At 34.7% G+C, this 27,948-nt stretch overlaps 1 protein-coding gene and 1 long non-coding RNA gene across 6 annotated transcripts in view; one reads left to right on the forward strand and one right to left on the reverse strand.

Moving 5' to 3' along the window:
* ZNF451 (zinc finger protein 451) overlaps positions 1-27,948 on the forward strand; it is an 81,275-nt gene that overhangs the window by 35,143 nt on the left and 18,184 nt on the right. For all 5 annotated transcript variants that reach the window (XM_019029402.4, XM_019029403.4, XM_063707681.1 and 2 more), the window contains 8 exons: positions 1,121-1,246; positions 5,087-5,198; positions 9,368-9,518; positions 11,084-11,210; positions 17,577-17,730; positions 18,223-18,370; positions 23,376-24,979; positions 27,001-27,144. In XM_019029402.4, the coding sequence (XP_018884947.1) occupies positions 1,121-1,246; positions 5,087-5,198; positions 9,368-9,518; positions 11,084-11,210; positions 17,577-17,730; positions 18,223-18,370; positions 23,376-24,979; positions 27,001-27,144 (2,566 nt within the window). The remainder of the gene's footprint in view (positions 1-1,120; positions 1,247-5,086; positions 5,199-9,367; positions 9,519-11,083; positions 11,211-17,576; positions 17,731-18,222; positions 18,371-23,375; positions 24,980-27,000; positions 27,145-27,948) is intronic.
* Positions 1-27,948, reverse strand: part of LOC115934920 (uncharacterized) — a 56,826-nt gene that overhangs the window by 8,737 nt on the left and 20,141 nt on the right. The gene's annotated exons all lie outside the window — the stretch shown is intronic.

Consider the following 27,948-nt stretch of genomic DNA (forward strand, 5'->3'; position numbering starts at 1 on the left):
CCATGCAGTATACCCTTGTAACAAACCCTCACATGTACCCTTGAATGTGAAATAAAAATGAAAAAAAAAAGTTTTATGTGTTATTTCATTATAGTTTTGTAGTTTTCTTCATAAAGATGTACACATTTTGTTATATTTATACCTAAGTATTTCATCTGGAGGGAGTACTAATGTACATGGTGATTTTTTAACTTCAAATTCCACTTGTTCATTGCTAATATATATGAAATCAGTTGACTTGTGTATTAACCTTGTATCCTGCAACCTTGCTATAATTGCTTATTAGTTCCAGGAATGATTTTGTTAATTATTTTGGATTTTCTACATGGATGCAAACAAGGAGTTTTATTTCTTCCTTTGCAATCTGTGTATCTTTTATTTCTTTTTCTCATCTTACTTCATTAGCTAGGACTTCTAGTACAATGTTGTGAGTGGCAAGAGGGGATATCCTTGCCTTGTTCGTTATCTTAGTGTGAAGACTTTCTGTTTCTCATCATTAAATGTGTTGTTAGCTGTAGGTTTTTTGTAGATGATCTTTATAAAGTGAAGAAAGTTCCCTTCTATTCTTACTTTGCTGAGAGTTTTTATCATGAGTGGGTGCTGGACTTTGTTAAATGCTTTTTCTGCATCTATTAATATAGGATCATGTGTGAGGGCCCCTCTATGGCTGGCTCCCCCTGGAGTTTTTAACTCTCAGGCTCGTCCACGCTAAGCATCCGTTAGAGTTTAGTTTCCTATGGAGGTTCCTGCTAGAAGGTTTCTGCTTTAATAAGTTGATGTTCTTTATTTACCTCTCTCTCTCCAATTTTAGGGGTCGGCGCTTTGCCTGATGACCCTACCTCTCTGACAGATCTGAGAAGAGTTTACTCTTCAGCTTTTAAGTGAATAAAGATGATAAATGTCCTAGCAGCTCATTTGTCTAACTTCTTGAAAACCAAAGATGCTGGTGGATAATTGACAGACCTACAAAATACCACATAAAACCTACAATACACAAAATAGGTTCTTATAACTCAAGTAAATGGTTCTTTAGTATAGTAGCTGTTTTATGAATGGATGTATATTATCCAAATGCTAATTTTGTTAATTAAAAGGAATGAAAATTATTTTTATGTTATAGGAGAATGTTAAACGTAAAGACCATATTGATCATCAGAAGGATAAAGTTGCCTTAACTCTGGCTCGTCTAGCCCGCCATGTTGAAGTGGAGAAACAGCAGAAAGAAGAGAAGAATAGAGCATTCAGAGTATGTGCTATTTTAATTGGTATTTTATATAATTAAAAAATTATTTATAATAAAGTTGGTAAAGAGAAACCTTTAATCAAAAAAGATATGATTTAATCAAAGCTCAGTATGTACCCTAGATAGCTCATGAATTTAGTAGTAATTCATAATAGCTTTTTACATCTATTTTTAGTTTGTTGGATTCTTACCTGTATATAGGAAAAGAAAAAATAAAACTGGACTTCATTTTTGAGAATTAAAAATCATGGATTTCTCAAAGCAGATGAGCAATTAACAAGTTTCTGGTTATTTTATCATACGAGTGAAAAGAGTTTATCAGGGCTTTTATAGATATAAGCTGTTGAAAGATTATTTTCTACTGGATAGAACCAGATTGCTTTCTCAAATTTTAGCTTATCCTTCCAAATTAAATCCATTACTAAAAGGAAGAAATTTGAAGCAGGTTTGTAGATGAGCTGCTGTGTGGAAATGAAGCCCATTTTTAGAATCTTGCATGATATAAATTTTTTCCTTGACTTGCTTTAGAAGGCCCCAAATGAAATTACTTAAAGAATTCCCTCAATAGTGACAAATGTCCTTTAGGAGCAGAATGTTGATATATTGGGTAAAAAACTCCATACTAAAGTACAAAAATGGAAATTTAAATCGTGCCTCTGGCCAGCAGCTGTTTAGATTTCAGTAGATGACTAGTTTTATAGACTTTGGGTTTCATTCTGTGAATGGACAGTATAGAGATTCTCCCAGGTCAGAATAAGCTCCATAATTTTGTAATTTTAACGTGCATGTTTTTGACTCCTTATTCCATTGGTTATTATAAAGTAATTTGTGTATTTCTGTAGCATCCTAATCTGTTATAAAATGGTCTTTAAATTTAGAAATAAGCTAGTTTGGGGGCTTTTACTTTATTATGTAATATCAATTAAATTAGACTGTGGTATTCTAATTGTATGTTTTAAATGCTTATTGCATATATACATATATACACACACACATACACATATGCAAACACAGACAATATTATTTTTATCCTGGCAGAAACACTATTCAATTTTAAGGAAGTTCCCCGCCCCCCTAGAACTATAAGTATGTTGTTTGATTTTTTTATGTGTCAAATCTCTGACAGAGGGATCATTTGCAAACTGTCTTACTTTCCCTCAGATTTCCTAAGTGATGCTAGTCTTTTCCCAGGCAGTCTTAATGGCTACATAGATAATAAAGTTTTTGTGATGAGCCCAGAATCTTGCATAGTTACTGTGACAACTAAGTTTTTTCTCAAGGGTAGTTTCAGCCTCCACCCATGTAAATGGTCATTCATTTTATTAAATACTTTACATTGAAGATTTTTTTTGAAATTTTGAAATTTTTAATTTCTTGTTTAACCAGTTGGAAAGAATAAATTTGTCTAGATTTCATTCTTCTTTAAGGAAGAAAATGACTCACATAGCAAGCTCATTGCTTGCTATCCAGCCATAATTTTGTTTTTCTTACTTTGATTCCCTTTATGGATTACTTATTTTTTAAAAGTAGATGAGAAAACAACAACAACAACAAAAAACCACCCAGAAAGGAAGATATTGAAACTGAAATAGAAATAATTTTTGAAGAATTCTAGTGAATGATAATTCTGGTTAAAAATAGAGAGTATAGAAAATGTCTTTCAACTATTGTAGGCCTTTGTGAATTGTTGGTGTCTTCATTATTAAAGTAAGTTATCTTACTTTTGTGCTGGAGAGGTTTCAAAGAAAAAAAAAGGAATATTCATTAAAATCTTCACTGGAGCCAGACCTGGTGGCTCATGCCTGTAATCCCAGCACTTTGGGATGACAAGGCCGACAGATCACCTGAGGTCAGTGGTTTGAGACAAGCTTGGCCAACATGGTGAAACCCCGTCTGTACTAAAAAGTTTTTGAAAGTTGCTTTGTGATAGAGAAAAAGGGTGGCTAATTTTAGGATGATTTCAATAAGTGTTTTTTGAGCATTGACTATGCATGTTCATAGAGTTCAAATTCTATTGTAAGAAATGCCAGAGAACTTGAAAAAAAATGCTTAATTTTAATTATTGGAAATTGTTAAAATAAGTATGCTAGTAGTTGGTATGTAGTAATATTTAATCTCAATTATATTACTTTAATTGAAGGGTTTTTATTGTAATTCATTCTTGCAAGGAACTTTGATAAATGGTCTAATTTAATACATAAGATGTCTTAGGATATATCTATCAAGGGCTATTGCTTTCTTTGGATAGGCTAACTTTGATTTTACTATTGTTTGTTTCTTATTGCATGTTATTCAGTATAGTGATCCTGTAGGATACACTTTGAAAAAGTATTTGGTGATTTATGAAGTTGGGATACTGCATACTCTGTATGAAAAATAGGGGTGCACATTAGCACTTTAGGGCTTTAGTAGTCCTACATGAAAGTAACCTTTTAAATTTTGTGTTAAAACCAGTGTTTCTATACTTAATTTGATTACAGAGAATTTTAAAAACTGTATATAATAGTAGTATTCTATGGCTGTAATTTGAACAATGTTATGTAGATTTTCTTCAGATTAAAATCTTGATCCACTTTTTCGCCTCACTTATCCTTCCTGATAGAAAACCCTGTTACATTGATAACTAGGCCATACATTATTATGGTTTATATCTTACAAATCCAGTGTTTCTGACTCTGATTCCTTTTGAAGTACATGTAAATCTTTTTGAGAGGCAGTATGATTATACTCGTTAGGGCATGAATTCTAGAATCAGATTGCCAGAGTTTGAATTCTGACATTATTATATATCCTTGGGCAATTTATTTGACCTCTCTGTACCTCAGGTTTTTCATCATAAAAGGGGAACAATAATACCTAAAATCTAAAGTCTTTTTAAAACTGCCTCACACATGGTTAGTGGCCAACAAGTATTAATTTTAATACACATGATTGGAAAATACACAAATAGTTTTATGGATAATATAACTAGAAAGAGTTAGGCTTTTAGCAATACAGAGCATCTAGTTCAGCATTGTCATTGGCCTGCTGCCTGCTATAAACAAAGATTTATTGGAACACTGCTGCACTCACTTGTTTACATATTGTCTGTGGCTGCTCTCCTGCTACAATGGCAGAGTTGAGTAGTGGCAGTAAAGACTCTATGGCCTGCAAAGCCATAATGAAATATTAACTAGCCTTTGTGGAAAAGTTTGTCAACCCTTGGTCTAGATGGCAACAAATGCTTTACACTAGCACATATTAAGTGCTAATGAGTTATGTTATTAATATTACTCAGTGAACAAATACTAGGCTCCTTCTGTATGTTTCAGATTAAATATGGAAAATTCGAAACAATACATAAAACTTTAAAAATGAAAATAATCCTTTACATAGAAATTCCTAGAGGTAGCCTTAATAACTTTTAATACATCTATTTTCAGGCTTTTTTTTCCTCTGCAGATATGGTTGCACATGGATTTGAAATTATTCTTTGTTTATATTTTGCCTCATTTGTTTAATACAGTTTGGCGACCTACTTGATATCCAAAGTATATTCCCACACCTTTGAAAAATTTGGTTAATGTTGTTAATGATGTCCATCAAATGTACATACCATAATTTACTTAAACCATACCTTGTTGTTAGGGGTGTAGGTTGTAGTAAATTTTGTGCAATAACACTGGTATACACATCTTAGAGCGTGCATTTTTATTTTGATGTATTTCTTTGTCATACATTTCTAGATGTGGAGTTCTGGGGATAAAAAGTAATCAGTATTTTCTGATCACTAATGTGTCAAAATCCTTTTCTCAAGGAAAACAGGATAGTAATCTTAATTGAGTTTTTTCTTAATGTCTTCAGGAAAAAATTGATTTTCAGCATGCTCATGGGTTACAAGAATTGGAATTTATTCGAGGACATTCTGATACAGAAGCAGCAAGACTGTGTGTGGACCAGTGGCTAAAAATGCCAGGTATTCTTTAGAAATTACACTAAGGTTACCTAGCTTCCCCAAAGCCTTAAGGCAGAAAGTACGTCTGTTTTATGCTATTGCTAATAAGCATATAAGATATTAAATTTTGTTTCAATGATACTAATATCACCTCATAATGGCCTACTTTATAATGGCCTGCTTTGCCCATTGTCTTTCTTCTTTGGCACAAGTATATTTGAGTATAAGCAATATAGGTCGTACCTGAGCTCATTAGATATTACTCATTTATTCATTTATATATTTAATAGTTATTGCATGAAGTAGTACATATGTCCATGGGAGGTGTGTAACAGATTATTTGAGGTCAGAAAAAGCTTCTCTAAGGAAATGGAATTTAAACTGAGATCTAGAGGATTCATGGTTATTTATTCATCAGTGCAGCCTATGTAGATATTTAATAAGGAAGCATCCTCATAGACTTGTCAAAACATTGGGTAGCTTCTTCGTTACTAACTCTTTGCAGATCTGAGATTCCCTGAAGAGTTGCTGTGGAACATTTCTTACTCCACCGGATAATTTGGTGGAATTTTTAAGAGCCAGTAGGAGAGTCCCACCATGACAACTTTCCTGTCTTGTCTTGAAGAATATCTACTGAGCCTTTAAAGAGTTAGGATATCCACAGAAACCGTAGCTGTGGATTTAATCCAACAAAGTTTAATTACAAAAGGTCATGGAAATATCTATGCATGCAATGCTTAACTTTGTTGAACCTAGGTATCTTGGGTTCTAAAGTTAGTTTTCAAGGGCTTTCCTTTGAATGGAATCAAATTGCCACTTATAAAAGAATTCTAATAATTTACATGTATTGGTATTTAGCAGTTCATTCCATTTGATACCTGACATAATCGATGTTTTAGACACTTGGCACCCCCTGAAACTATATTTTCTCCTTATCAACCTGCCTGTGCCTTGCACACTCCCCTCCTGCCCCCAAAAACCTTTCTTCTTTGTTTTCTTCTTACTTGCCTGTGGGGTTTATACATGGCCAACAAATAATACAGTACTAGGGATTGCTGAGTGAATATGGTTATTGTATATCATGTCCAATTATGTGATAAGCTTATCTAGATTTATTCTATATAAGTTTGGTTGCTCAGCCATCTGTGATCTCAATACTTTATTCATTTCACTAATACAGTATTTATTATGTTGGATTGATCCGTTTATATGTCTGTCTCTTCCACCCAGCTATGTGCTTCTTGGGCACAAAGACCAAATCTTACTAATACTTTTTAGCGTCGGTTCCTTAAAAGAATGCTCAACATAGAGATACTCAATAAATGTTGGTTGAATTTTTATAGAGGTAGGCTATAAATATTTGCATAATGAACACAGAAAGGAAGCCTAGAACTTGGGCTCCAAATCTGACTGTTATTAAACAAAAAAATTATATGGCACTCCAGATCTACTTTGGCAAAAGACACATAGAAAATATGGTAAATGGTTTTGCCTCTTGGGGTGTTTTTTGAAAGCTTTTAGTTTTAAAAATCCCTCTTCATGTACATTCAGTTCTCAGTGGAAGAAGTTAATGACTAGCTCAGTGGTGTCATCTTTGCTGCATCAGAATATTCTGGGACCTTTTAAACAGATGCCTACACCTCATTATCTCCAGAGATTCTTCTAGGGCATCTGTACTTTTGGGAAAGATCCCTAGGTGGATAGGAAAATGGACTAGAACTGGAAGACTTTATCATCTCTAGATCTCTTCTAAAAATTATCTCATGAGTCTGACACTTTCAAGTCCTATACAGAATGGTAGTTGGGCCAGTGGTTGTCAGAATATTATAATGCATTGTAAATTGAATCTTGAGCATCTGTTTATGTATTTCCCTGAGCAGGTCAAGTGGGATCAAATGAGTTATTTAGCTGTGTCTTTATGGTACTTTCAAGATTAGTGTTTTCTCTGCCTTTCAGTACTGGCTTTTTGATGGCTGATAAGCTTAAGCCTGGAGTTAAGGTCTGTAGTTATGATCTTTTTTGTGTGATGGGCTCAGCTTTTTGCTTGGTCTCTGAGGCAATGTAAAAATAAAGTTTGGAATCTATTGCTTGAACAGCTGTGTAGTATTGGGCTATATTTGGTATGGTGCTATTCCATAAATGGGCTTTAGAGAGTGCTGAGATCCTTTAAGAGCATGTAGCTAGGGAAAAGAGAGGAATCACAGTTCTCTTTAATTATAGAGAGTGAGATTCTACTTCTCAGTAGCATTAAAGGACTCATTCAATCTATTTCAAAATACAGTACTCAGCTGTTATAATTCAATTCTTTCATTAGAAGTATTTTAAGTACCTTATTTATAATTATTCTAATGTTGGACAATCCATTCTTTATGGGTTTTTAGAGTTGGCCAGTTTGCATAAATTTGAATACTTAGTGTTATAATTTTTAAAAATGCTGTCTGTATTATTTAAGACAAAAGCTGTTTAAATCTCTGTATTTTGCCTTTCCATGGGGAAGCCTCCCCACCCCTCCAACCAGAAATTGGCTTCTCCAACTTTATTTTTATCCAGAGCCACTATTTATAGCTAAATAAATGTCCTAATAGGAAACATCTGGAATGTGGGTGGACAATTATAAAAGTTGTCATAATTCTTACTACATTAAGAATGTTACAGTATATTGCCATTTTAATGCCTTGTTAAGACTAAAATATGATTAATTCCATGCTGTCCATTATTTGTTGTCAGGACATATTTATAAACATTTTGACAGTTTGATAGAGGTATTCCCCCAATAAAGACTAAAAGAGAGGAAAAGCAATTAAAACCTTAATCATATATAACCATTTTGGGATTTAAAAATCATATTGTCTTAAGGAAATAATTCTATTTAAATGCTTAGGGGCTTTGTAGAAAATTCAATAAAGATAAATATTTAGCTTTTTGTTGTATGAAATATTCAAAGCATTTGAGTGAAATTAGTCCACAAGAGATAGTAATAAAAGAGAGAGTAATCAAACTGTCTGTGAATCAGAATACTTGTGGTTGTTTTGCAATTGTTTTTTATACAACTTAACTCTTTAAATTTTTCTTCATATATCATGTGTTGGGAGTTGCCCCGAGGACATTTGGCTGGGGGATTCATCTACAAGTTGTGTGACCTTAAGATCAAAATTATAAAGAAAGAAAGGGATGAAGAATGGACCAGGATAAAGGAGGATTAATTAAGAGAAGAAAATGGTGGACAAACTGTTTCCTAATTGGCTTTTTAAAGGGAAAAAGAGAAGGGACAAAATAGGATAAGTAGAAAGGGGAAAGGTATCAACAATAAGTAAATCTCTGTTTTGTGTTCTATAAATGTGTTATCCCTTACACTTGTATTACTTGATGTGTCTAGACTGGAACTGATTGATCAGTGGCTTGATTCCTCAGAAAATAACACACTTATCCTCCTTGCTTCCCTGCTTTCTTCACTCCATCCTCTCTACCCCAGTTACATTGTGTAATATAATTTTCATAGAGCTCAGACCCTCGATAATATAGCTAAATTTATAACACAGTTGAAATAGTTAAAAGAGAAAATAAGAATTAGAGGAAAAGATCTGGCTGGGCACAGTGTCTCATGCCTGTAATCCCAGCACTTTGGGAGGCCAAGGTGGGAGGATCACTTCAGGCCAGGAGTTTGAGACCAGCCTGGGCAACATTGAGAGACCCTGTCTCTACAAAAAATAAAAATATTAGCTGGGCATGGTGGTGGCATGTGCCTATAGGCCCACCTGCTCAAAATGAAGGGAGTAGGGGCGTAACCTTCTAATGCATTTGGTCTTTAACATTTTTTAGCTGTTGAGCTTAAAGAAAAGGATTTTTTTTCCCCTAAAGGGAAAAAAGCTACTTGGAGCTGGGCATGGTGGCGTGCTCCTGTAGTTTGAGCGACAGCAGGAGAATTGATTGAGCCTGGGAAATACAGCAAGATGCCCATCTCAAAAAAAAAGAGAATGCTACTTGGTGATATTAAGGGCTTTTTTTTGGTCATAACTTATTTACTTTTAGGTTATTGTATCTTTTATAAGAGAGGTTTTAAACAATTATAATTAGGATCATCCAGTTGATACTATATCATAATTTTCATTGTTTTGTCCTAATTTTGATCACTAGCCCAAAGGGTAAGTATCTGAAATAATAACCTAAGAATTCATATTCTGATGATGCAGGACTCAAAACAGGCACAATTAATTGTGGAACAAAAAGTTCATTCCGAAGAGGAGGCCACACGTGGGTGTCTGGGAAACCAATTTTATGTCCTATAATGCACTGTAACAAGGAGTTTGACAATGGGCACCTTCTCTTAGGACATTTGAAAAGGTAAGTAGGATATTCATAATAGTGAATGCTGAGGATCTAGTGAGCTACCAAGTGATTTCATAAAATGAAAGCGTAATGCTCCTTTGCCATTATGATTATATAGCTTTATATTCCAAACTCAAATTATTTTGTGCCATTATGATATAATTTTTTCATAATTGATGAAGTCAGATTTTTCTAGTGGGTGTAGCTTTCAGCTTTATGGGTATAGCTTTTAAATATTTATTTTTCCCTGATATGGCTTATAAAGTTCTAAACAGACTTTCTCCATCAAAATCCAGATAGGTTAGTTTTAGAGAAATCCAGCCCATAAATGTAAATTTCAAGAGACAAGGAGCATGTACAGACATTTGGTCTAGCCTGAAGAAAGGTAATAGGCATTACAAAATAAATGTTAAGAGCAAACTGATGTAAGCAAAATTAATAATAAAAATTCTATTTATTGAAACCCATTTTATCAATTTACTGAGTTTGGTGGGTTTTTTTGTTTTGTTTTTTTTTTTGTTGTTGTTGTTGTTGTTTTTTTGAGACAGGATCTCACTCTGTCGCCCAGGATGGAGTGCAGTGCAGCTTCCACCTCCCGGGCTCAAGGGATCCTCCCATCCTCCCATCTCAGCCTCCTGAGTGGCTGGGACTACAGGTGTGCGCCACCACACCCAGCTAATTTTCGTATTTTTTGCAGAGACGTGGCTCTGCCATGTTGCCCAAGCTGGTCTTGAACTCCTGAGCTCAAGCATTCTGCCCACCTCAGCCTACCAAAGTGCTGGGATTACAGGCGTGAGCCACCGCGCCTGGCCAGTTTACTGAATTTTTGAATAGTGGAGCTTGAGAAAGATATCAAGGGAAGGTTGTATTAAACATTCGACTCCCCATAGCCTCCCTTTCTAATAGTTGAAGAATGGGAAATTGAGAGTTTGGGGCTCTAAGCCATTGTCTTTTCCATATGTCTCACCCTACTTATGCCTTACCTTATCAAGAGAAGCTTCTAGAGGGAGTTGTAGCGTTCTATAAAAAACCAGGTAAAGTCAAAGCTGGACCTGGGATCGGGGAGGGAACAAAATTTGATAGCATACTATATCTTAGCTAAAGTGCTCCAGGCAGTTTAAAATAATGCAGATTTATTAAATGGTAAAAATGAACATTAAAAGCCATTATGGGAAACAAGTGTACTAGAAATCTTAGCATGAGATTATTATTGCAGTGATGTATTTAAAGTTAGTTGTGAGTCTAATGGTAACCAAGGCAAGAAGTAAAAGATGCGGGACTTATAATTTTCAAACAAGAAGTTTACCAGTTTGGTAAGAAATGTCTAAATCTATTTTACCGGATATTTAGTACATACGAAATCTTGCACTAACTGTTGGTCACTATCTGAGGGAATTGCTGAGCATATGGGAACCACTTGATATTTACTGTATATGAAGAACATTACTTAATATTTCAGTAGAAAAGTGCAAAGTTCTGAATGTGTGTGTATGTGTTTAGCTTCACAAATGAAGCGACATAGTTGTTTCCCTAGAATGTAGATTTATCTAATATTACCTCTTACCTCTTTTGCTGAGTAGGTTCGATCACTCTCCATGTGATCCAACAATTACACTACATGGACCTTTCTTCAGCTCCTTTGCTTGTGTAGTATGTTATAAAAAATTTGTTACTCAACAACAATATAGAGATCACCTTTTTGATAAGGTAAGAGCATGTCCTAAATTAAAAGTATTATTTTTCTAGATAGCAATGGAGTTAAGTGGAGGTTTTTTCGTGCTGTTCTTAAACTTGCAATTACCAGTGATACACATAAGTATCAAAACTGTAATTGTCAATTGAAAATAAAATGATTTGGGCCATTTAGTTATTATAGGCAGGTAAACTTGATACCTTACAGTCAGCAGTCCTAGAGATTATCATCAAAATCCTTTCATGGAGTTGCTCTATGAAATTAAATTACCTCGTTCAAGATGCTCTGAGTGAGTCACTTGATGAGAACCAGAACCCTGTTCTTAAGTCCACTGTCTTACACTGCTTGTTGAAATGTTGGAGCCATATAGTAAATGACAAGTTATTAATGCTAGTTTTTAAGGAATATAACTAGTATTTAAAAAGCTATGTTATATAATTCTAAGTAAGTGTTAAATCTTAAGAGACATGAGTTGATTCATGGATATGCACATCCATGTAATACAGAACTCTAATGGGTTTTTACCATATTTGATAGTAGATAACTTTAATGACTTATTAACATTGCAGAAGTAATGTATGTTCATTATGACAAATTTTTAAAATATTAACAAAAAGACAAGAAGTCATCCTTAATCTCACAGAGATAAGGACTGGGATTAAGATTTTGATATATGTGTTTTTAGTATTTCTCCATATATAGATAAATGTTTTTTACATAAGATAAGGTATCTAAATTGTTTTGTGATTTAAAGCAGTGTGTTGCAAACATAAAAGCTTAAATATTCATCGAATCAATGCATACATTTCTACATTTTAAATCATTGAATTGTTTTCTTCTGTATGAATATAGTATTAATTTAATAAATTTCCCATTGGATGTATTGTTTGTTTTCTATTATTAAAAACAATGCCATATTAAATATTCTGTTAACTAAAAACCTTTGAGAATATCCATATTTGGATATTTGAGTAAATATCAAATTGGATTTACCGAATAAATATTAGATTTTGAGATAGTAAAACATTTATTTAGTTAATGTTTTCAGAATTTGCTTCTATCTAGAGCTATACCTGGAAAGTAACATGGAGAATAGCTTGGATTCTGTGTAGGTTCACAGCAGAGAATTAAAGGTTGCATTCTAAGTATATCTAATTGAATTCTGCAGTCCTCCCCATCTCTGTCCTGGCACTAGAGAACATTCCCAGAACAGATGTGCATCTTGAAGCAGATTTTATTTTACACTCACTCATTAGTTTTTGGAGAGCCTGCGTCTTGTTCAACATTGACTAGGCACTGTAGTAGGGTAGTCTTGGGGATTCCTAACAAAAATAAATGGTAACATGATCATAAAGACACAGGATTTTAAGCTTGATATTGGCAAGAAGAAACTATTATAGAAGAGTGACATGATGAAAATAACACATTATTCTTTTAAAGTTAGAAGGACTTCTAATTCTACAGCCCAGTTCCTTCCTTTTTTTTTAGAGACACTGAAGAGACTGAGTGGCATTAGAATGGCAGTATTGTTCAGAATGGATTCAAAGATGTGGACAAAGAGACCAGTTTAGATGACTTTTAGAGTAATTTAGCTCTGAGATGACAGAATTGTTTGACTTAGGTAATGGCATTCAGAATGAAGACCTTAAAGTGAAACCAAAAGACATATTGAAGAAAGAAATGATAGGGTTATCCATTTCCATGACAAATGGAAGATTTGGGGAAGGAAGGGGAAAAGGGTGAAAGAGAACTGCATTCCGTACTTTAGGGTTTGCAGTAGGTTACTCATGTTCTACATTTTTCAGAATTAGAGTTCTTTCAGGACATGTTTCCCTATTCCATATACTGAGTGTTTTCTCTACTATAATGAGTATATATGTCTGTTTTCTTTAGTAAATTTGAGTAGGTAGTTTAACTTTAAAATGAATTATTTCACTTATTTTTTTCCCCTAATTTCATTAATTTGTTTTTTCTTTTTTCTTGGAATCACACATTCCATGCTGTTTTGCACTCCTTTTTGCCGTCTCTCTAGGAAGTAGATTTATGACCTTCAGCGTTCTGAAAAGCAGTATGGTAACATAGAAAGGGCAAAGGCTTTGGTATCAGACAGACCTGGGTTCCACTGTTACTTTTATTTGCTTCATATTCTTAACAGGTTACTGAATCTGTGAGTTTAGTTTCTTCATCCCTAAAATGGTATCGTTATGCTTATGTACGAGATTGTTAAGAGAAAATGTAATACTCTATTTCAGGCCTGACCTGTAACCTTCAATGATTGCTTATTCCTTGACATTTGTGTCACCACAAGGACTCTAAAGAAAACTAGTATGCATGGGGGGTTGTAATTGCCTCTTTTAAATCAACAAGAAGAGGTCACTAGAAGATTGTATAAGCCTCGCTGTTTTTTATAGGTATGAATTCTGTTTTGTAAAGAGGCAGTCCCCAATGGAAAAAAGTCAAATTATTCACAATTTGCATTGTTTTCCTTGCTTCCCTCCCCCATTTTCTTTCATCTTCAATTTCTTCCCTCTAGACTAGGCCTTCTCAAACTTAAATGTACACACATATCACTTGGAAATTTTGTTAAAATGCAGATTCTGACTCAAGATGTCTCAGGTGGTGCCTTAGATTCATATTTCTAACAAGCTTTTAGGTGATGCCATTGCTGTCGTTCCTTGAGTCATACTTTGAGTAGCAAGTTTCTAGTGGCTTTTGACACCTAAACCCATCCAATGGCAATTACATCACCAGATAGCACCCTGCTTTTCTCCCTGTTGTGTGATAGTGGTGGTAGATATACTGTGAGCTCCTTTGTACCTCAGTGTCATTTGTGAGTCTGTTGAAGCTACCACTGGTTATTCTGTTTCTAGGGCTACTGTATCATCTAAGGTGACTTTTCTCCTTTGCTAACCCATCTTCCTCATCCCTAGGCAACCACTAAGCTACTTTGTGTCTCCATGGATTTATCTATTGTGGATATTTTATATAAAAGGAATCACACAATATGCAGCCTTTGTGACTAGATTGTTTCACTTCCCATAATGTGTTTCAAGGCTTATTCATATCGTAGCATGTATCAGTACTTCATTTCTTTTCATTGCCAAATAATATTTCATTGTAAGGACATATGCTGCATTGTATTTAACAGTTCATCAGTTGATGGACATTTGGGTTGTTTCTACTTTTTGGCTGTTACGAACAATGCTTCTGTAAACCAACATCCAAGTTTTGTGTAAAAATACGTTTTAATTCCTCTAACGAGTTAAATTGCTAGGTCATATGGTACCTTTTTAATTTTTTTGAAGAAGTGCCAAACTGCTGTCTAGTGCACTGCACCATTTTACTTTCCCGCCAGCAGTGTTTGTGGGTTTTAGTTTTTAGCCATTCTAGTGGGTGTGAAATGGTATTTTGGTTCTGCCTTTTTTTTTTTTTTTTTTAAGACGGAGCCTCACTGTCTTGTGCAGGCTGGAGTGCAGTGGTGCAGTTTCAGCTCACTGCAACCTCTGCCTCCCGGGTTCAAACGATTCTTCTGCCTCAGCCTCCTGGGTAGCTGGGAATTACAGGCACCTGCCACCACACCCGGCTAATTTTTTGTATTTTTAGTAGAGACGGCGTTTCACCATGTTGGCCAGGCTGGTCTTGAGCTCCTGACCTTGTGATCTGTCCGCTTCAGCCTCCCAAAGTGCTGGGATTACAGGCATGAGCCATCATGCCCAGCCCTACTTTTTTTTATTGTACAAATTTGTATGGTGTCTTTTAATGTAACCAGAAATATAGTAAAAAGGAATTGAACACTTTATCAGATATCTTATTTCCCATTCCTTTTCCCAGTTTGTAGAATGTATTTGCAGCTATGCCATATATATGTAATTTTTTTTTTTTTTTGAGAGAGAGAGATGGTCTCAAATTCCTGGGCAAAGCAGTCCTCCCACCTCAGCCTCCTTAAGTGCTGGGATTACAGGTGTGAGCCACTGCTCCTGGCCAAGTATGCCCTATTTTTGTAATAAGTATATTCTAATAAAATTTTATGTAGAATCACATTTTGGTTCTGTTGAGCAAATCATTTAAACAATTTTATGTGAGTTCATTTATAACTCACAATTAAACTAAAAATGATTTAATGAGTTTAGGGTTCCTCAAGTAGGAGAAATATGTATAAATTGGTGGTTACTAAATGCCTTTATTGTTCTTATCATTTAGAATCTTCAAATTGGAATGAAAATGTCCTCCTCGGTGTTATTTCTTCTGTGTGGCACTCATCAAATTAAAACAGGAGGGGAGTGTGGTGGGGAGGGAGTAGTGAAAGCAGCATATAATTCATAACCAAGATTGTAAAGCTGGGTTTAAATGGAAGTTTGTCTTTTCTACGGAGGGGTACAACTTGGGAGGAGGGGTAAGTTGGTTGACTTATCAGAACTTCAATTTTCTCATTTCTAAAAAATGAAAATGGTACCTCATGGGGTTATTATGAGGATTAAGTAGGTAAACATATTTAGAACCTCAGTGTGGTTCCTGACACGTGCTCAGTATAAATAAAAATTTTTTATCTCTCTTCTGGTTGCATCTCATAAGCACTACACAAACTATACTGATGGTTCTAGTGTTAATGATAGTAAATATGAGGCACAATACAATGTTTGAGGCTATTACTCTAAAGACCATTAACAAGAAGTTAAATTATATTTATAACAAGCACACACAAATATACATACACTTATAAATACACACTTTTTTAAATTTCCTATTTTAAGGTAGAGGAGGCTCTTAACAAGGTTTAGAAACTTAGATGCTAGAAAAGACATACTTATTTGACTGTGTCAAATTTAAAAAGTGACCATAGGCCGAGCACAGTGGCTTATGCCTGTAATCTCAGCACTTTGGGAGGCCAAGGCAAGAGAATTGCTAGAGTCCAGGAGTTAGAGACCAGCTTGGGCAACATGGAAAGACCTTGCCTTTACAAAAAATAAAAAAATTAGCTGGGTGTATTGGTGTATGCCTGTGGTCCCAGGTACTTGGGAGGCTGGGATAGGAGGATTGCTTGAGCCCAGGATGTCAAGGGTACTAGTGGGCCAGCCTGGGTGACAGAGTGAGCTCTTGTCTCAAAAATAAATAAAGAAGACTATAAACAAAATAGATATTTGAAAAAATATTGCAAAATGGAAAATGAGGCAGAGAATTAATTTCAGTAACAAAGGACTGATACAAATTGACCAGAAGGAGAAAAAACAAAACAATTGAGAAATAAAGCTAAATAATATGAATTAAAAATTCACATAAGAACACATCTGGGTAGCCAAAAAATGTATGAATAAATGCTCAAACTCACTTATAGATAGGAAATGCAAATTAAAGTAGCAATGAAGGCCAGGCATGGTGGCTCATGCCTGTAATCCTAGCAGTTTGGAAGACCAAGGCAGGTGGATCACTTGAACCCAGAAGTTCGAGACCAGCCTGGGCAACGTGGGGAAACCCTGTCTCTACCAAAAATACAAAAATTTGCCTGACAAAAAGGAAAAAAATCTGTAATATATATTACTGCCAGGCTCATTCAGTACTAGGGGATATGTGAATTGGTAGAGCCTTTTTGAAAACCAGTCATACAGTGTCTTTTAATATTCAAATATATATACCCATTAGCCCTGTAGGGCCACTCTTGAGAATAAGAAAAAAGCACCTACCAGTAAGGATATATATTCAAGGATGTTTACAAGATCATTATTTCTAGTGGGAAAAAAAAAATCAAAACTTAAAAAAAGAAAAAAACTGAAAATAAATGTTGACTGAGTTGAATAGATTCACACCATGGCATAGTTTGCAACCATTAAGAAGCATTAATTGGAGATATACCAGCTGATTTTTAGGGATTTCCTTTAGGTACTATGGAATGAGAAAACTAATAGGCAGAAGAGCCTATAAAATAATATTTGATAAAACAATGACATTCCCCCTTATTTCTGTGTGTCTTTGTAACTGAGTAAGCATGGATAAATTTGTGGAAGAATAATAATGCAGGGTAGAGTGAATAAAGCAAAACATTAGGAAAAGTGTATGTGGTGTGATCACATTTATGTATTTATATATTACATGTGAATGTGTATGTAAAAATGAAAACTATATAGAAAGCAAATGTTCTTCTATATTTGTTACTACAACAGATGGCCATAATTTGGTTTTGAGGAAAAAAAACTAAAAATTTGACATTTGGGACCTCGGTTATGATAAAAGTTCCATAATTCACACTCAGGGAAGAACATCTTTCATGTTAAAAATTGATACAGGATATTGCAAATAAACAACAAATAGGAAATTTTGAAAGTTTTTTTCAAGAACTTGAGTGTTTATTTTAGTTTTCCATAATACAGCTTTGTCTTATATTTTAGGAAGCCACAGATGATGGACATAACAACAACCTTCTTCCTCAGATTATTCAGTGTTTTGCATGTCCAAATTGCTTCCTTCTTTTTAGCAGAAAGGAGGAGTGTTCAAAGCATATGTCTGGAAAGAATCATTTCCATCAGAGTTTCAAACTGGGTGGTATGTTAATACTCTCTTCTGCTGAAAATTAAACTACTTGAATCTTTGCTGATTTATCATACTTCTCAGATCATTCTTGAGATTACATATCCTCATCTTAGTTTTAGAACTATGAAAGTAAAAGATTATCTCAATTCTTACTTAAAAACAAAGATTCTTAATATTTATTTGTACGTATGAGTAAGGCTTACTAACTTTGAAGAGTGAAGAAATCCTGGGAAGCAAATATTTATTCAGGATAATGTTATGTTATATCATGATATCTTGGAAGTTTTCTGTTTCTCGGCATTTAAGACTCAAATTTTACTTTGAGTATAAGTAAGGCATTCTTTGTATTTAAGGCTAGAAAGTGGCTTCCCTTAGATTTTTATTGCGGAAATAACTGTCTTCTTTTACTTACTCCAACTAATGTTGAGAAGGGCTGAGGGGAGGAAGGTTGGGTTACTCTGTACTCAAATAACTTTGCAAATTATAGTTTATTTTGTCTTTCAGATAGCAAAGGAATTGCACATCCAATATCTTTTCCATCTTTTGCAAAGAAACTTTTGATCTCTCTGTGCAAAGATGTTCCCTTTCAAGTTAAGTGTGTGGCCTGCCACAAGACACTGCGTTCCCACATGGAGCTCACTGCCCATTTCAGGTTTGTATTGGTCTGGAGCTGTAAAGGAATACGGATGAGCTGTTTGCCAGTGAGAAGATTCAACAAATACATTTTCTATTCCATGTTTCTCTCCTTTTAAAATGAGAATATACAGTTGCCTGGAAATTAGCCAAATTTAACATAGTGAGAGAAGTTAGAGTTGTGGAAAACGTGGATATATTGATATTCTGCAAGTGTAAAGCAAGCTAACAGTTCTAAGTTTTGTGTATGTTTTTCTGTATGTGTTCTGTAAGTATGAGTAGGAGAGGAAAGGGTTAAAGTAGAACCTTGGCTTTAAGTCAACCAGAATGGAAAGTATCATATACATTTGAAAGATTAAATCTCAATGAAAGGCCAGATTTATCAAGTAACCAAGAAAGAGTCCAGTATGATTTGTGATTGCCATAGTATCTGTGAGATTTATTTATATTGTTTAGTACATTGTTCCTTCTTATTGGTAAGTAGTATTGTGTGAATATAGCACAATTTGTTGATCCATTCCCTTGTTGATAGATAGTTGGGTTGTTTACAATTTATAGCTTTTATGAATAAAGCTGCTTTGAATACTTTGCACAAGTCTTTTCATGGTCATATGTTTTCATTTCTCTTGGATGGACATTGAAAAGTGGAATTGTTGGTTCAGAAGTAGGTTTATATTTAACTTTATGAGAACCTACTAGATATCCAAAGTTGGTCGTATTAGTTTCATTCCTACAGGTAAGGTATGAAAGTTCTAGTTACTCTTCACCTTTGCTAACATTTGATATTGCCACTCTTTTTCATTTTAGCTATTCTTGTGTCTCATTTTAGTTTATTATGTGCATTTTCTTGATAAACAATGATGTTGGGCACTTTCTTGTGTTTATGGGCTATTTGTTTATCTTTGTGAAATCTCTGTTCAAGTCTTTTGCCAGTGTTCAAAATTGGATTGTTTGCCTTCTTAATAGTGAGTTGGGGTTCTTTATATATTCTAGATACAAATCTTTTGTCAGATTCGTATCTAGAATACAGGAATTTCTAGAATATACAAATATTTATGAGTATATTTTCCTAGCTGTGATTTTGCATATTCATATTTTTAATTATACCTTTTGATGAACAGAAGCTTTTCTTTGCATTAGGTGTATAATTTGTTGATTATTTTCTTCTTTTATGGTTATGCTTTCTGTGTCCTGAGAAACCCTTGCCTCTTCTTGCTTAAAGAATGTATTTTATTTCCCTGAATTCAGCTTTGATATTTTTAAATATTTATGTTTATTTCTATAATCTATTTCAAACTTTTGTTGATTTTTACAACAACCATTGTCTGGTTTCCCTGGCAATTCTCTGTTGTTTGCCCATTTTCTAGTTCATTGATTTCTGCTCTTTAAACTTTGAGTTTAATTTGCTTATCTTTGTCTAGCTCTTAAAGGTAGAAGTTTAGATTGACTTTGGATCTTTGTTTTCAATATAAACATTTAAAAATATAAATTTCCCACTAAGCACTGCTTTACCTGCATGCCACAGATGTTGATAAGTTGTGTTTTCATTTTTATTCAGTTAAAAATACGTATCACTTTTTTCCTCATTTAACCATAGAGTTACCATGTGATCCAGCAATTTCTGCTTGTTGATAGCCAAGAGCAAAGTGAACTTGCTCTTGTTCACAAATACTTGTATGTTTGTTTATAGCAGCATTATTCATAATAGTAAAAAAGTGGGAACATCCCAAGTGTCTATCAGCTGACAAATGGATTTTTTTAACTGGACATATCCATACAAGGGAATATTGTTTGGCCATGAAAAGGATCGAAATCCTGATTACATGTTACAACCTCAATGAACTTTGAAAACATTATGCTAAATGAAATAAGCTAGTCACAAAAAGTCCATTTATATGATTCCATTCACATGAAATTCCAGAATAGGGAAATCTGTAGACACAGAAAGTAGTTGCTTAGGGTTCAGTGGTTGCTTGGAGTTGGGGAGCATGGCGAAAAGGGAGTTGGGGAGGTGATAGCTAAAGGGCATGGGTTTTCTTTTTGACATAACACAATGTTCTAAAATTAACTGTTGATGGTTGCACATATCTTTATGTGAAAAATAGTTGAAATTATATACCCTAAATGGATGAATTATATGGTATGTGAATTATGAATTATATCCTTTTTTTTTTTTTTTTTTTTTTTTTATTAAAGATAGGGTCTCTGTCTGTCACCTAGGCTGGAGTGCAATGGTGCAATCTCGGCTCACTGCAACCTCCACCTCCCAAGTTCAAGTGATTCTCGTGCCTCAGCCTCCCAAGTACCTGGGACTATAGGTGTGTGCCACCATACCTGGCTGAGTTTTGTATTTTTTGTAGAGACGGGGTTTCACCATGTTGGCCAGGATGGTCTTGAACTCCTGACCTCAAGTGATCTGTCCGCCTCAGCCTCCCAAAGTGCTGGGATTACAGGTATGCGCCACCGCGCCTAGCCGTGAATTATATCTCAATAAAGCTGTTTAAAAATGTTTTGGAAAAATGTTATCTTTGTTCTTTTGATTTATTGTTTGACCTATAGGTTTATTAGAAATGTGTTGCTTGGCTGGGTGTGGTGGCTCACACCTGTAATCCTAACACTTTGGGAGGCTTAGGCAGGTGGATTGCCTGAGCTCAGGAGTTCGAGACCAGCCTGGCTAACATGGCGAAACCCCATCTCTACTAAAAATACAAAAAATTAACCGGGTGTGGTGGTGAGTGCCTGTAATCCCAGCTACTTGGTGGCTGAGGCAAGAGAATCGCTTGAACCTGGGAGGCAGAGGTTGCAGTGATCCAAGATTGTGCCACTGCACTCCAGCCTGGGCGACAGAAAGATTTTCTGTCTCCAAACACACAAAAAAGATATGTGTTGCTTAACTTCTAAAGGTTTATAGATGTTACATTTAGGTATTTAATTTATAAACATTTAGGGATTTGTATTATTTCTTGTTTCCAATTTAATTCAACAATAATTAGAGAACATATTTTGTACAGTTTTTTTCTTTTGAAATATATTAAATGTGTAAAATGGTAGCAGGTCTGTTCTCTCTGGAGTTTAGTAGTGAAGACACAGTTGTTCTATTTTTTTATTTTCCTAGGGAAGTTGATTTATTTTGAGTTAATTTGTGGAATAGTATGTGGTTTTATTGAGCCTAGTTCTTCAGTGCAAAAGCAACTAGGGGCATGACATTTGTCTGACATAAAATTAATCAGTTCTTTATTTTTATTTCTTATAGATTCAGGGGGTACGAGTGCAGTTTTGTTACATGGGAATATTGTGAAGCTCAGATATCTGGGCTTTTAATGTCACTATCATCCAAATAGTGAACACTGTACCCAATAGATTATTTTTCAACCCTCACCCATTTCCCAACCTCGCACCTTTTGGAGTTTTCAATGTCTATTTATTATTCCACTCTATATGTCCACATGTACCCATTGTTTAACTCCCACTTAGAAATGAAAATTTGCAGTATTTGACATTCTGAGTTATTTCACTTAGGATAATGGCCTCCAGTTCCATACACGTTGCTTCAAAAGGCATGATTTCATTCTTTTTTATGACTCAGTAGTATTCCATGGTATATATACCATATTTTCTTTATTCAATAATCCATTGATGGACACTTAGGTTGATTCCATTCATTATCGCTGTTGTCAATAGTGCTGCGGTAAATGTACAAGTGTAGGTGTCTTTTTGATATAATGCTTACTTTTTCTTAAGGTAGATACCAGTAGTGGGACTGCTGGATCAAAGGGCGGTTCTATTTTTAGTTTTTTAAGAAAGCTCCATATTGTTTTCCATAGAGGTTGTACTAATTTACATTTCCATCAACAGTGTATAAGTGTTCCCTTTTCTCTGTATCCTTGCCAACATCAGTTGTTTTTTGACTTTTTAATAACAGCCATTTTGACTGGTGTAAGATGGTATCGCATTGTTTTAATTTGAAGTTCTCTGATTATTAGTAATGTTGAGTATTTATGGGCCAGTTGTATGTCTTCTTTTGAAAAATGTCTGTTCATGTCCTTTGCCCACTTCTTAATGGGATTATTTGTGGATTTTTTTCTTGTTAAGTTCCTAGTAGATTCTGAATATTAGTCCTTTGTCAGATGCATAGTTTGCAGATATTTTCTCCCATTCTGTAAGTTGTCTGTTTATTCTCTTGATTATTTCTTTTGCTATGCTTAAGCTTTTAGGTCCCATTTGTCTATTTTAGGGCTTTGTTGCATTTGCTTTTGAGGACTTAGTCATAAATTTTTTGCCTAGGCCATTGTCCGGAAGGGGTTTTCCTAGGTTTTCTTCTAGAATTTTTATAGTTTCAGGTCTTAGCCTTTAATCCATTTTGAGTTATTTTTTGTATATGATGAAAGATATGGGTTCAGTTTTATTCTTCTTCATATGGCTGTCAAGTTTTATCAGCACCATTTATTAAATAGGGTGTCCTTTCCCCAGTGTATATTTTTGTCAATTTCATCAAAGATCAGTAGTTTGTAGGTATGTGGCTTTATTGCTGGGTTCTCTATTCTGTTCCATTGATCTGTGTGTCTGTTTTTATACCAGTACATGTTGTTTTGGTTACCATAGCCTTATAGTATCAACATTAATCAGTTATTAAAGAATAGGAACTGGGTTGTCTAGAATCTTAACCATAGTGTTCTTACATACAGTTTAATTACCTTGGAGAGTCTAATAATTTGCCTGTTCAATAAGGTCCTCTGTCAGTGCTTTTGATACAGATTTTAGTTTTCTAAAATTTGCCTGAATTTAAAAAATTTTGAATCTAGTTTTAGCCTTTTGTATTTTAACTAGAAATAGATAAAGTGCAGATAATACTCAAGTATTTTGAGATGATAGAACATCATTATGTCATTTGCATCTTTATTGAAAAGTATCTTTTAGTGCTTATTTATATGTTGGTTATTTTATAATTCCTGCAATAAAATGCAGCAATGGTATATTTAGAAAATACTTCTGAAAGAGTTTCTATTTCTTTTTATCTAATTTAGAGTTCGTTGTCGAAATGCTGGACCTGTAGCTGTAGCTGAGAAGAGCATTACCCAGGTTGCAGAGAAATTCATATTAAGAGGTTATTGTCCAGATTGCAATCAAGTCTTTGTGGATGAAACCAGCACCCAAAATCATAAGCAGAATTCAGGACACAAAGTCCGAGTCATTAACTCAGTGGAAGAATCAGTCTTACTCTATTGCCACAGCAGCGAAGGGAACAAGGATCCTTCTTCTGACTTGCATTTATTGTTGGATCAATCAAAATTTTCATCACTTAAAAGAACCATGTCTATTAAAGAATCTAGCTCACTGGAGTGCATTGCCATTCCAAAAAAGAAGATGAATTTAAAAGATAAAAGCCATGAAGGTGTTGCTTGTGTCCAGAAAGAAAAATCAGTAGTTAAAACCTGGTTCTGTGAATGCAATCAGCGATTCCCAAGTGAAGATGCAGTAGAAAAGCATGTTTTCTCAGCAAACACAATGTGTTATAAATGTGTGGTCTGTGGAAAGGTATGTGATGATTCAGGGGTCATTCGTTTACACATGAGCCGGATTCACGGAGGGGCACATTTAAATAACTTTCTTTTCTGGTGTCGGACATGCAAAAAGGAGTTAACAAGGAAAGATACTATCATGGCACATGTGACTGAATTTCATAATGGACACAGATATTTTTATGAGATGGATGAGGTAGAAGGTGAAACTTTGCCATCATCCTCTACAACATTGGATAATTTGACTGCTAACAAGCCTTCATCAGCTATTACTGTTATTGATCATTCCCCGGCAAATAGTTCTCCAAGGGGTAAATGGCAATGCCGGATTTGTGAAGATATGTTTGATTCCCAGGAATATGTAAAACAGCACTGCATGTCTTTGGCAAGCCACAAGTTTCATAGATACAGCTGTGCTCACTGCAGAAAGCCTTTTCATAAGATAGAAACATTGTACCGACATTGCCAAGATGAGCATGACAATGAGATAAAGATTAAATACTTCTGTGGGCTTTGTGATCTTATCTTTAATGTGGAAGAAGCATTTTTGAGTCATTATGAGGAGCACCACAGCATAGATTATGTATTTGTGTCAGAAAAAACTGAAACTTCAATTAAAACCGAAGATGATTTTCCAGTAATAGAGACCAGTAACCAGTTAACTTGTGGTTGCCGTGAGAGTTACATCTGTAAAGTCAACAGAAAAGAAGATTATAGCAGATGTCTCCAAATCATGCTGGATAAAGGAAAACTGTGGTTTCGCTGCAGTTTATGTTCGGCAACAGCACAGAATTTAACCGACATGAACACTCATATCCATCAAGTGCACAAAGAAAAGAGTGATGAGGAGGAGCAGCAGTATGTAATCAAGTGTGGCACCTGCACCAAAGCATTTCATGATCCTGAGAGTGCACAGCAGCATTTCCATAGAAAACATTGCTTCTTACAGAAACCCAGTGTGGCTCATTTTGGATCTGAAAAATCAAACCTGTACAAGTTTACTGCCAGTGCCTCACATACAGAGAGAAAACTGAAACAGGCAATAAACTATTCAAAAAGTTTAGACATGGAGAAAGGAGTTGAGAATGACCTAAGCTATCAGAATATAGGTATGGCTTTATCGTTCTATGCAAATTTCATATACTGATATTGAAACTTACAATGTACCCACCTCGATTCAATTTTGAAGCAAGAAACAGGGTAACTTCTTGATAATATGTTAATTATTATGGTATATACATTTTAGGGGTTTGTATTCCTACTACTACATTTATCCACTTTCTAAACTTAGGAGGACAGAGTATATGTTGGCTTTAAATAATATATATTTTAGATATCATTTTATTTTACAAAAGGTGTGGAGATTTTGAAGATGAAGGAAGTTGATAGTTTTTCTGAAAGTTAGATTTCAAAGTTATCCTAGTATTAATATCATTTAGATTTTTCTTGTAATATTTGGGTTAACTAAAAAGATGAATCACGTGAATTCTTTTTGTTTCTATTTGGCCATATTCTTTAGTGTGAGACATTTTAAAGGTCATTTCAGCATTTGTATATTTTTGTTATGATTAACTTGGAAGAAAAGCTTTAACATACAATTAAAATAGCAATTAGAAGTAGAGTTAAAGTGGTAGCAGGAAACCAGGGGGAAAATTGAAATATGAATTCCTTGTTTGTACTTACTCCAGACTTTCTTTCTTCCCATATGATAGGATTAAGTAAGTCTAGGCAGGTGTTATGTTTTTATTTTGTTTAGAAGTATAATTTGTTTTGTTTAGAAGTATAATTTGTTTTGTTTAGAGTATAATTTTAAGTGTATATTCTTTTATTTTTAAAATTTTTTTGAGATGGGATTTTACTGTGTTGCCCAGGCTGGTTTTGAACTCCTGGCCTTAAGCAATCCTCCTGTTTTAGCCTCCCCAAGTGTTGGGATTACAGGTGTGAGCCACCACACCTGACTTAAGTCTATATTCTTTTAAATAAATACTAATTCTTGGTGAGTTATACAATGTAGCATATTTGGGTACAGTGAGAATATGTGAAAATTTTGGCCAGTAATGTATTTTTATGAACTATTGAATTTTTACAGTCTTGCTCTATACCATATGTAGATTTCAACATCACCTTTAGTCATGGCATGTTTTCAGTGGTAAAGAATTAAATCATGAGCTACCTAGTCAACTCTAAACAGTGAAACACTGGTTACACCATTTTACGTTAGGCCTTTCTTTTGCGCTTCTGTTTACTTTTTTTTTGGAATTTGTGTTAGTCTGTGATAGAAAATGCAATATCTAAATCTAGAATTACTGAGAAGTTAGAGAAAAGACGTAAGGTGGCTTGGAAATGGAAGGGAACGGCAGTAGTATATTTGAAGGAACTATTAGAATAGAAACTATTCATTTTTTAAATAATATAACATTTTAAAGTTTGCATTGTTACCACAGGAAACTTTAAGGCCTTGTCAAAGTGGAAAAGTATGAAACAAGATAAAGGGGAGGGAGAATGAGAGTTGGGGCATGGGGGAAGGTGAAAGAAGAATCTGAGAGAACCAAGAAGATGTGTTTATAGGGGGAGGTGTCACTGTACCACTGGCACCTATTTCTAGCACTGCTTTATGGCAGCAGGATTCTAGGTTATCTTATTTCTGCTCTCTAGGGTGTTTAATCCTAGAACTAGACGGCTACTAATAAATCAGTCCAGACTGGGAAAAGAACCAAATTCTGGTGGTGAAGATGTTCTTAATAGGTAACCTTGGAATTTTATATGGGTGGTATTAGTTTTTGCTTATTTAACCTTAAAACTTGGTTTTCTAGTTCTTCTAGTACATTAATTTTTTTAAAAAATTCCTTGTATAAGTAACTTTTTAACAAGCTTTAGAGTTGATGGAAGAAAATGTTTGCAAGAAGGATATATAATCAAAATTTGTGAAATGTTCAGATTATTTTTATCTGATTTATGTGTAAATGGTGTCATGTACAGATTTGGATTACACAAAAAGGTTTAGATAGAAATGAGTAACATTCAAGGTTAGTATTTTTGCATATTAGGCTTCTAATACTTTTTGGACTTGAAATCAGAATGATTTTAGCAAATTCTTACTGAACTCATGTTGATATTTCTCTCTTCTCAGAGGAAGAAATTGTTGAGCTTCCAGATTTGGATTACCTGCGAACCATGACTCATATAGTCTTTGTAGATTTTGATAACTGGTCAAACTTTTTTGGTCATCTACCAGGGCATCTAAACCAAGGAACATTTATTTGGGGCTTTCAAGGTATGGTTAATAAGAAAAACAAAAGAAAACTGTTTTTCCCACCTCTTAGAATATAGTTCAGTTTAAAAGGCTCCTCTTAAACCTTCCTAGATAGAACATAGGAACATAATTGGAATATTGTTCTTTTGTATTATAGTTACTCTGCTAGAATTGTTTTCTTTACATGCCTCTGTGGTAAATGTTAGCTCTATCTGGTGACTCAAAGTTTTTGGATCTTTTGGCCGGGCGCGGTGGCTCACGTCTGTAATCCCAGAACTTTGGAAGGCTGAGGCGGACGGATCACGAGGTCAGAAGATCGAGACCATCCTGGCTAACATGGTGAAACCCCGTCTCTACTAAAAAGAAAAAAAAAATACAAAAAATTAGCTGGGCGTGGTGGCGGGCGCCTGTAGTCCCAGCTCCTTGGGAGGCTGAGGCAGGAGAATGATGTGAACCCAGGAGGCGAAGCTTGCAGTGAGCTGAGATCGCGCCACTGCACTCCAGCCTGGGCGACAGAGCGAGACTCTGTCTTAAAAAAAAAAAAAAAAAAGTTTGTGGATCTTTTGATACAGATTGAAAAAGCCTTTATTCAACACCTAAAATGTGTCAGGTGCTTTGGCTTTGTACTAACATGGTTACTGATTATTATGGTTTTATCCCTTTTAAAATACAAAGAAGCAGATGTTTTGTTTTTGTTTTTTTTTCCCTCAAAGTTTTAAAACTAATAAATAGCAGAATTATTTGGCCTCTCAGCTATAGGACTAATGTTATTTTCAACATGCCATAACTGCCTCTTCGGTTCATCCTTGCTGTTCTTAAGTGTTC

This window comes from Gorilla gorilla, chromosome 5 (assembly GCF_029281585.2).
Source record: "Gorilla gorilla gorilla isolate KB3781 chromosome 5, NHGRI_mGorGor1-v2.1_pri, whole genome shotgun sequence".
Lineage (NCBI taxonomy): Eukaryota > Metazoa > Chordata > Mammalia > Primates > Hominidae > Gorilla > Gorilla gorilla.